Source organism: Octopus bimaculoides, chromosome 19 (genome assembly GCF_001194135.2).
Source record: "Octopus bimaculoides isolate UCB-OBI-ISO-001 chromosome 19, ASM119413v2, whole genome shotgun sequence".
Classification (NCBI taxonomy): domain Eukaryota; kingdom Metazoa; phylum Mollusca; class Cephalopoda; order Octopoda; family Octopodidae; genus Octopus; species Octopus bimaculoides.
Window position 1 is genome coordinate 2,324,956 of NC_068999.1, and position 9,229 is coordinate 2,334,184.

Consider the following 9,229-nt stretch of genomic DNA (forward strand, 5'->3'; position numbering starts at 1 on the left):
ATATATATATATATATATATATATATATATATATAAACTCAGTGTGTGAATTATTTTTTGTACATAGCTGCACACAGAAATATGAATGACATTCACTGTGAAATTTTATCTGGATGAACAAATTTCTCCTTTAGACTTTCATTGTGAAAAGCAGACCATCAGACACTTGTCTTTCAGTTTGATTTCATCTCCTCAGTGATAGATACCACCTTCCACCTTTAGTGCTTGACAGAAACTTCTGTTCCTATGTAAAAATTGGCAAGCAAAACATTTGTTGATGTCTGCTGAAGTGTGCAAAGCTGGAATTAATTCAATGCAAGCTTATTAAATAGTAAGAATCATAAAAAAAAAAAAAGAAATATTTTATTCTTTACTGAGCCACAAACCTCTTGCTCTTTTCTGTTGCATTTGCTAGACTCTACATTCTAAATTGCTCCAGAATGTTGTCTGTGTGTATTTAAACGTCTCTACTCTCCATGCTATACTCTACATTCTTATCACTCTTGAGAAATTAAGTGAACCCGTGATTAGCCAGTCAATTACTTATCAACACTTTTGTACACAAAACTTTCTTGGATTGCAGAGATTTGTGAAAAGATTTACTGTTTAAATCTTTCAATTTTTAGGTACAATGGAGGAATTCACGGGTGAACTAAAACCGACTGAAGCTGGACATTTATACCGACTTGATAAAGACCGATCACTGCATACCGTCAAAGATAAGATCAATATATCTAATGGTTTGGCCTGGACATCAGATGACAAAACCATGTTCTACACCCATTCTACTCCAAGAAAAGTGTTTTCTTATGACTATGACGTTTCTAAAGGAGAAATCTGTAAGTTTTGTCAGTCTGAAGTGTTTCTTTGTTTAGAAATTTGAAAATTGAAGCAAGGATTTTCAATTGGAATTGACAAGTGTATTACAAAATAACATGTTTTCATTTACAGTCCTATATTTAAGAGATGAGGAATTATGTACATTATTTACATTATTTACATTTGACGGATATTTGCAATTATTCTTGAAATAATTTTTATTTCGTTCATCAATTTGAATATAATCTCATACAAATACAGTGTGGTCTCATATTCATAAAATGTGAGCTGTTGAACATTTCGAACACTTTTCACCAGTGAAATCAGATGTATCCACAAAAGATTTCACAACCATTAACTGCAGTAAACAGCTTTATATATCAAACCAATTTTTGTTGTGGAATGTCATGTTTAGATCTATTTTTTATTGAGATATGTTAAGTGTATTGTGACAATGTGGCATGCAGGAAATATCAATTCTAACTTTTGTTTGATATTTACATCATTTCTAGAATAGCCATGAAATTTAATTTTACAGGCTTAACTGAGATTATCCATGTAATTTACAAATTTCTTGCTAAAAGTTTAAAACACTCAAAAGACAATAAATTTAATTAATCCTTAAAATGTTGTCATGGAAACATTTTATTTTAGCAATAAATATTTTCTGTTTCTTTCTTTAGCCAGAGAACAAGTGGTTATTGATTTTGAAGGCAAAGAATTCCATGAATTTGGGATACCCGATGGAATGGCAATTGATTTGAATGACAAGATATGGCTGGCTTGCTTCTCCAGTAGCCAAGTATTCCAGATTGACCCAGAAACAGGTACAGAAAATGTTATTTCTTTAATTAAACGTCTCACTCATTGAGCCTGTCAGAGTCTGTATTTGTTGTGGCTACTCTAGTCTAGTCTAACCTCATGGCCTAGTGGTAAAGATTTTACACTCGCAATCACAAGATAGTGGTTTCAATTCCCAGACTGGGCTACGTGCTGTGTTTTCAAGCAAAAAACTTTATTTTATGTTGCTTTAGTCCACTCAACTGTTCAGGGGAAGTGCTGTAATCTCAGTCACTTATGCACCATGGAAGCTGGGTCACCAGCCACATAAATCCTAGGTTTGCTGGCAATGACTCCAATCAATGTGATTGATTGAAATAATGAAGATAATATTGAAGGTAGTAGGTTGTATAGTTTTCAGTTTTGGACAATTCCTTTGACTTATTTAATTTTAAAACTAATTTCAGGTAAAATTCTGACGTCAGTCAAATTTCCCACAAGTCAAATCACTTCCTGTTGTTTTGGAGGCCCAAACTATGACGAGCTGTATGTGACATCGAGTGCTTCCTTTTTGACAGAAGAACAGTTACAAAATGAAGAGAAATTTGCCGGAAGTGTTTTCAAGGTCACCGGGTTGGGAGCTAAAGGGAAAGCAGCTCCTAACTTTCAAGGATAGTCTACAACACTCTCCAGGTACACGTAATAATATGAAGATCACTGGTGCTACAATTATGTTTGTTCATAGATGTGTTTTATAAAATCAATAATGAAATAAATGAAATTCAAGAGACTGTCTTGTTTGTTTTGTATTCTTTCTCCTTTATATGTGGCCTTGGGGTTTAGATGTTCTTCTTAGAAGAAGCAGACACATAATTTGGTTGTGTGCCAGTGAATATACAAAGACAGAAGGGCAGGGATGAAATTTGTTTCATGGAGTTTTGTTTTTCAAATTACTTGGTGACCCTGTCAGTACAGGTGCCACTTAAAATGCATCCAGTCCACACTGTAAAGTGGTTGATGTTCGGAAGGGCATCCAGCTGTAAAAACCTTGCCAAAACAGACACAGAAGTCTAGTGCAGGCTTCTGCTTGACTGGTTCCTGTCAAACCGACCCATCCATTCCAGCATGGATGGTGGACATAAAACAATGATGATGATGATGATGCAAACCCAGAACCAAAATTTTTTACAAAGTCAATTTTAAAAAAATCTTTGTATCAAAATAAATACAGGCATTAAAATAATAATAATAATACTCTTTTACTTGTTTCAGTCATTTGACTGTGGCCATGCTGGAGCGCCGCCTTTAGTCAAGCAAAGCGACTCCAGGAAGCCTAGTACTTATTCTATCGGTCTCTTTTGCCCAGCCGCTAAGTTACGGGGACGTAAACACACCACCATTGGGTGTCAAGCGATGGTAGAGGGACAAACACAGACACACAAACACACACACACACACATACATATATATATATATATATATATATATATATACACACATATACGATGGGCTTCTTTCAGTTTCCGTCAACCAAATCCACTCACAAGGCTTTGGTCGGTCCGAGGCTATAGAAGAAGACACTTGCCCAAGGTGCCACACAGTGGGACTGAACCTGGAACCATGTGGTTGGTAAGCAAGCTACTTACCACACAGCCACTCCTGCGCCTATAATAATAATAATAATAATCATGATAATAATTACTATTATATTTGTACATCAATCATAGGCTTGCAGGAATAGGGACGACATGAAACTAAAGAACCGCTAATCTAAGACTATTTAAGAATAGGAAGTAGGTCTAAGCAAAAATGCAAGTAGTCTTTTGTTATCAAATCAACGTGTGTTTTATGACTAAAAGTCTGAAATAGAACACGACTGTTCCAAGAAAAGAAAAAAGCTAATAGAATAATGTCAGAAAAATAAAATTAATGTTATAGCTTGATTCCGTAATCATGTGAGGATGAGAAAACATGAGTCTTAGGAAAATAATAGAGTAGTAGAGAATGTAGTGTTCATGTTAGTAATTAGTTTGTGTGGTTTGTGAATCAATAGAACAATAAAAGAGATGAACGTACATGTTCACTACCATTTATGTTCCAGTATTAGTTTTGGTCATTCACATCAGCCAAATAGTCAATATACTGTCTGTTTTAGATGCAGTATAAGTCTCTCTCTCTTTCTCTCTCTCTTTCTCTCTCTCTCTCTCTCTCTCTCTCTCTCTCATTTCTCTTCGCATCTGATCTCTTTCTTAAGCTCCTGAACAAATTTGACAATCCAATCAAAGGTGACATTGGCCTGCTTGCCTAGCTAAGAAGGTGGCAGCGTTCAAAAGCTAAAACGAGACAAAGCGCATTGTGACTAGCAATGTATAACATCCAATAGTCTGGTCAATCATGTGATCATGTGATGATGAAAGTACAAAGATTCTATTGCAATCGTTGAGTATAGGTGGTTCATGAGTGATTACCTTTCTCTGTATATTAATTAAAATTATAATCAACATGATATTAGTATTGGTGCTTGTGAACTTCAGAGTCTGGAAGAAGAATCAAAAGGGGTGGGGGTGTAGTTAAAACTGAGAAATCTAGAAATTTCCATTCAGTTGGAATTGCTTTTTAAATCACTTATAAATAAAATAGATTTACAAAAAGTCACATCCCATTTGTCTGTTAAATGAGGAAACTATTAAATGACGAAACAATTATTATTTATCATTTTATAATTGTTTTAAATATAAATCAAAAATCGATTAATTTTATAATTGCAATTGATCAAAGATGTAGCAATCTTAGGCAACGATAAGTTAGGTTCCACCATCATTGCATGCACTATTTTATCCAGTCAGATATTTTAACACATAGCCTGGTAGTCTGAGAGTCATTTTTGGTTTGTTTACTATGGGACAGTAGTCTCATACATACATGAGATGAAACGGAATGGTTTGAAGGACGTTTTCCTGTAACACTATGCAATTAATGACTGTTTTGTAAGTATGCCATACCAGTATTGACTAATATTCTTTCACTGGTTACTGTTATTGGACTGTGGCCATGCTGGAGCAATACCTTCAGGGGTTCATTGAGGATATTGATTCTAGTATTTATATTTCTGTCTGGAATTTATTTTATGGACTGACTTGTTTGTCAAACTGCTAAGTTAAACTGCTAGGTTACAGGGCAAGAACAACTCTGGGAGTTCTCAAGTAAACATAAATGTATGCACACACTTGCACTACATACCCGCACACACATGCACACACACACGCACACACACACACATACAATATGACAGGATTCCAAACAGTTTCTGTCAAGCCAATTTCACTTTAAAGATATGGTTTCATCTGAAGTTATAACAGAAGACAATTGACCAAGGTGCCATGCAATAGAACTGAACCAGAAAACATGTGATTGCACAGAGACCTTCTTAACCACATAACCACACACGTACATAGAGAGAAGAAAGAACACAAAACAAACAAACAAAAAAGTCTCTTTCTCTAATTTACTTTTATTTCATTATTAATTTTATAAAATATAACTGTGATAAAACATAATTATAATATCTGTGGTTTTTCAGTTACTACATATACCTGGATAGTGGTGTAGACTATCCCTGAAAGACGGGAGCTGCTTTACCTTTTGCCCCCAACTCGGTAACCTTAAACACACTTCCAGCAAGTTTCTCTTCATTTTGCAACTGATTCTCCGTCAAACGGCTGGCACTTGATGTCACATAAAGTTCGTCATAGTTTGGGCCTCCAAAACAACAGGAAGTGACTTGACTGACAGGAAACTTGACTGATGTTAGAATTTTACCTGAAATTGTTTTTAAAATTGAAACGAAGAATTAAAAAGATATCTTATTTTTGAATTTTTCTTTTGCAAGAATTCTGACCTGCAGCCTGGAATTGTATTTCAAGTAAGTCATACTAATTACAAAACCTTTAAACACTGGGCCTCTTCAGTTTTTGATTAAATTCCCAGAAATTTTTCCATTTCTATTTTTCTTCTTAATGGTTTTAATTTATTCAACTAATTTTTTTTTTCTTTTGTATGTTATCATATTGTCTTATCTCTATGTTAAACATGTCCACACATTGTTTTGCTGCTGTATCAGCTTGCATTGGTTTTATTGTATTTTATTTTTTCATTTCATCTGACTGTTTTTGTTGTTGCCTACATAAGAACAAATGTATTTATTTTATGATTATAGAATGTGATGTGAGGGAGATATGGCTGTTATTTTTGTTAGATAAAATGATCATGAGAAATAGAGATTCTTTCGTCTTGTGTCACACAGTTTTTGAGTAAAGAAATAAAACATTTTATACCTGTTTCTGGATCAATCTGGAATACTTTGCCACTAGAGAAGCAAGCCAACCATATCTTATCATTTAAATCAATTGTCATTCCATCTGGCACCCCATATTCGTGGAGTTCTTGGCCTTCAAAATCAATAACCACTTGTTCTCTGGCTAAATATGGAAACAGAAAATATTTACTATTAAAATAAAATATCTCCATGACAACAGTAGAAGAATTGTCTATTGAATTCCATGTTTTAAATTGATAGCTGGCTTCAAATTTCTCAATGCAAAAGCATGTTTACATGTGAATGTATATATTTATGTGTGAGTATACTGAGGATTGAACTCACTCTGCACCATATTCACTTTTAATTACCAATTAATAAAATTGCAAATTACAAGATTTCTGCTTTGTGTTTTTGGGACAGAATTAATTAAATAACAATTGTCCTAATCAATAAGGGGGTAATTTAATTTTTTCTCCTTATTGATTCTCACATTTTACGTAAATGTGACCCTTTCATATTTGTTTACCATGTGGACCTCTGTTTTAGGATAAATACACTGAGTCCCTTTGTGTTATAAGAAGTGACTAAAAAGAGTTGGCAGCAGGAAGGATGTCTGATCATAAATCACTATCTTAGAAAATCTCTCCAAGCAATGCCAGCCTGGAAAAATGGAAGTAAGATACCGATAAAGGCCTGGTGGGTGTAGAGGAAGAAAATTATTTCAAGAATAAATAATTGTAAATACAACAGAATTAATTTTAATGAATTGAATTAAATTTTATTAAGTTTTTGTGATAGAGCAGCAGACAAAAATACCTTGTGCTATTTTGAAACTTGCCTTTAGGTTTTAAACCAAAATCCTTGGATCTTTACCAATATCTAATTAAAAAAACACTTAAGACTGACAATACTTACAGATTTCTCCGGTAGAAACATCATAGTCATAAGAAAATACTTTTCTAGGAAGCGTATGGGTGTAGAACATGGTTTTATCATCTGCTGTCCATGTCATACCATTAGATATATTGATCTTGTCTTTGATGGCATTGACCGAGAGATCTTTATCAATTCGATAAAGATGTCCAGCTTCAGTTATTTCAAGTTTGTCCTTGATTGTCTTCATGGTACCTAAAATTAGGAAAGTTGAAAAAAAAAAATAGTAACATTTCCTGAAAATCTTAGAAGTGCACAAATATTTTGTGTCTGGTTAATCTAACTTCAAATTATAACCTGTATTGCCTTTCAAAATAGAAGAATGTTGTTTTAAGCATTTTTGGTCATAGGTTTACTTGCTTGTCGGATATGACCTGGAGGTAAACAACAACAACATCCACAACAACATCATTGAAAATTTAAAAAATACAGAAGAAAGTTTCAATTAATAAATTCAATTGAAACAGCTTTTGATTAAACTACTGATATATGATAACTACAGGTATATAATTATGTAAAACAAATGTGGAATGACCCTAGCTGTAATGTTGGCTTCAAAGAAAATTCTCAAAAAGGTATTTGTGTTCAAACCCAGAATTTTGCTAAGAATGGCATGGATTTTCCAAATATGGCATTTCAAAATTTCAATAAATAGTAATAATAATAAACAATATATTCAAATACAATATTGTTACAAGTAATACTATAAGTATCACTGGACTTTGGAGCTAAGCCAAAAAATGTTTGTTCTGGTATGAAAATTGATAAACAAAAAAATTATTTATTTGTGTGAAAGCTAACCAGACTTGGATTAAAATAACAATGTACAGGAAACAAAAGACAAGCTTTTCTCATGCATAAACAATGAAATACAAACCTGTCCACAGTCGACCATAACTGTCACATTTACCGTCGTTGAATACATTTTCTGGTTTATCGGATTCTATTTTGATGAAAGGTTTTAATTCTTGAGTCTCCCAGTCAAAATCAGCAAGTTGGGCAAAACAGGCAACGATGTAACCACCAGACTCTCGAGGAATAATGAAGCTTACGTATCCATCTAATAAATTTGACACAAAACAAGAGAAGATGAAAATATTTGGGGATATAAGCCTTTGTACATATCGTGATGGAAACATCATGTTTCACTTCATACACACACATATTCATACACACATATTCACACATACACACACACACACACACACACACACACACACACATATACACACAACTGACCAAGATGACGTCCAGTTCTACGTTTTCTGTGGCTGTAATTACAAACCTCATTTAATTGCCTTTGTCTTATCTCTCATTCTTTTATTTGACATCAACCATTTGTCAAATCTACCATAATTAGCCTTCAACACACAGTTACATACACACACACACACACGGATGAATATCCCTATACACACACACACACACACACACACACACACACACACACATGCACATGCACACACTAACACACACACTCACTCATACACACACATAAATATACGTACGTAGAAACATCAAAGAAATCTGATTTTAGGAATTTATCAAATCTGCCATAATTAGCCTTCCACACACACACACACACACACTGTAACGAGTGGTACCCAACATACTCAGTGACTGACTTGAACTCTCTCAAGAAGAACTGAAATTGAACACACACATACATAGACACACACACACACACACACACACAGATGTACAAAAATACAGATATACATACATACCAGCTTTAAACTTGGTGTGTGTGTAGTCAACAGAATTCCATTTATGTAAATGTCCAGTTTCTACATCAACAAACAGCAAGGATTTGGTGCTTTCCTCCCAATGTGGTCCTTCCCCAGATTTCTGGCAGACATTCTTCAAGGCAACAGACACAGACATCTCGTCGATGAAGAAATGAAATCAAAAAACCCAAAATATATAATACAAGATGCATTCCAGATGTTTTGAGACTTTTTTTTGGTGACACAGCTATGGCTGTCCTAAATTGATTATTGTAATTTTGGTGTATTATTACTACACATCTGTCTAATAAGCTGACCTGCCAAATTTTGTTATTCCAGATTGAAGGAGATAGCTGAAGCAGCACATTGAATACACCTTACAAGACACTGCTTATCGCAGGTGACTAGTTTGCAGAATGCCATCAGGATGCGAAGACAATTTGGAAGCTGACTACCCCCACCCCCCGTGGCTACAGGCTACGTGGATACTATACACATGACAACACACCCCCTACAACGAAGAAGAAGAAGAAGAAGAAGAAGCTGAAGAAGAAGACGAAGAAGAAGAAGAAGAAGAAGAAGAAGAAGAAGACGAAGAAGAAGAAGAAGAAGAAGAAGAAGAAGAAGAAGAAGAAGACGAAGAATAAGAAGA

At 34.4% G+C, this 9,229-nt stretch overlaps 2 protein-coding genes across 4 annotated transcripts in view; one reads left to right on the forward strand and one right to left on the reverse strand.

Moving 5' to 3' along the window:
- The window catches only part of LOC106880375 (regucalcin), a 6,376-nt gene extending 3,987 nt beyond the window's left edge, over positions 1-2,389 (forward strand). For both annotated transcript variants that reach the window (XM_014930261.2, XM_014930260.2), the window contains exons 4-6: positions 627-839; positions 1,503-1,646; positions 2,067-2,389. In XM_014930261.2, the coding sequence (XP_014785747.1) occupies positions 627-839; positions 1,503-1,646; positions 2,067-2,275 (566 nt within the window). In that variant the 3' untranslated portion in view covers positions 2,276-2,389. The remainder of the gene's footprint in view (positions 1-626; positions 840-1,502; positions 1,647-2,066) is intronic.
- Positions 2,390-5,087: 2,698 nt separating this feature from the next.
- The window catches only part of LOC106880394 (regucalcin), a 5,556-nt gene continuing 1,414 nt past the window's right edge, over positions 5,088-9,229 (reverse strand). The window contains exons 2-6 of one of the 2 annotated variants that reach the window (XM_014930308.2): positions 8,578-8,734; positions 7,728-7,910; positions 6,833-7,045; positions 5,934-6,077; positions 5,088-5,418 (exon numbers count right to left, since the gene is read on the reverse strand). In XM_014930308.2, the coding sequence (XP_014785794.1) occupies positions 5,210-5,418; positions 5,934-6,077; positions 6,833-7,045; positions 7,728-7,910; positions 8,578-8,734 (906 nt within the window). In that variant the 3' untranslated portion in view covers positions 5,088-5,209. The other variant, XM_052974840.1, reaches the window with a different exon arrangement.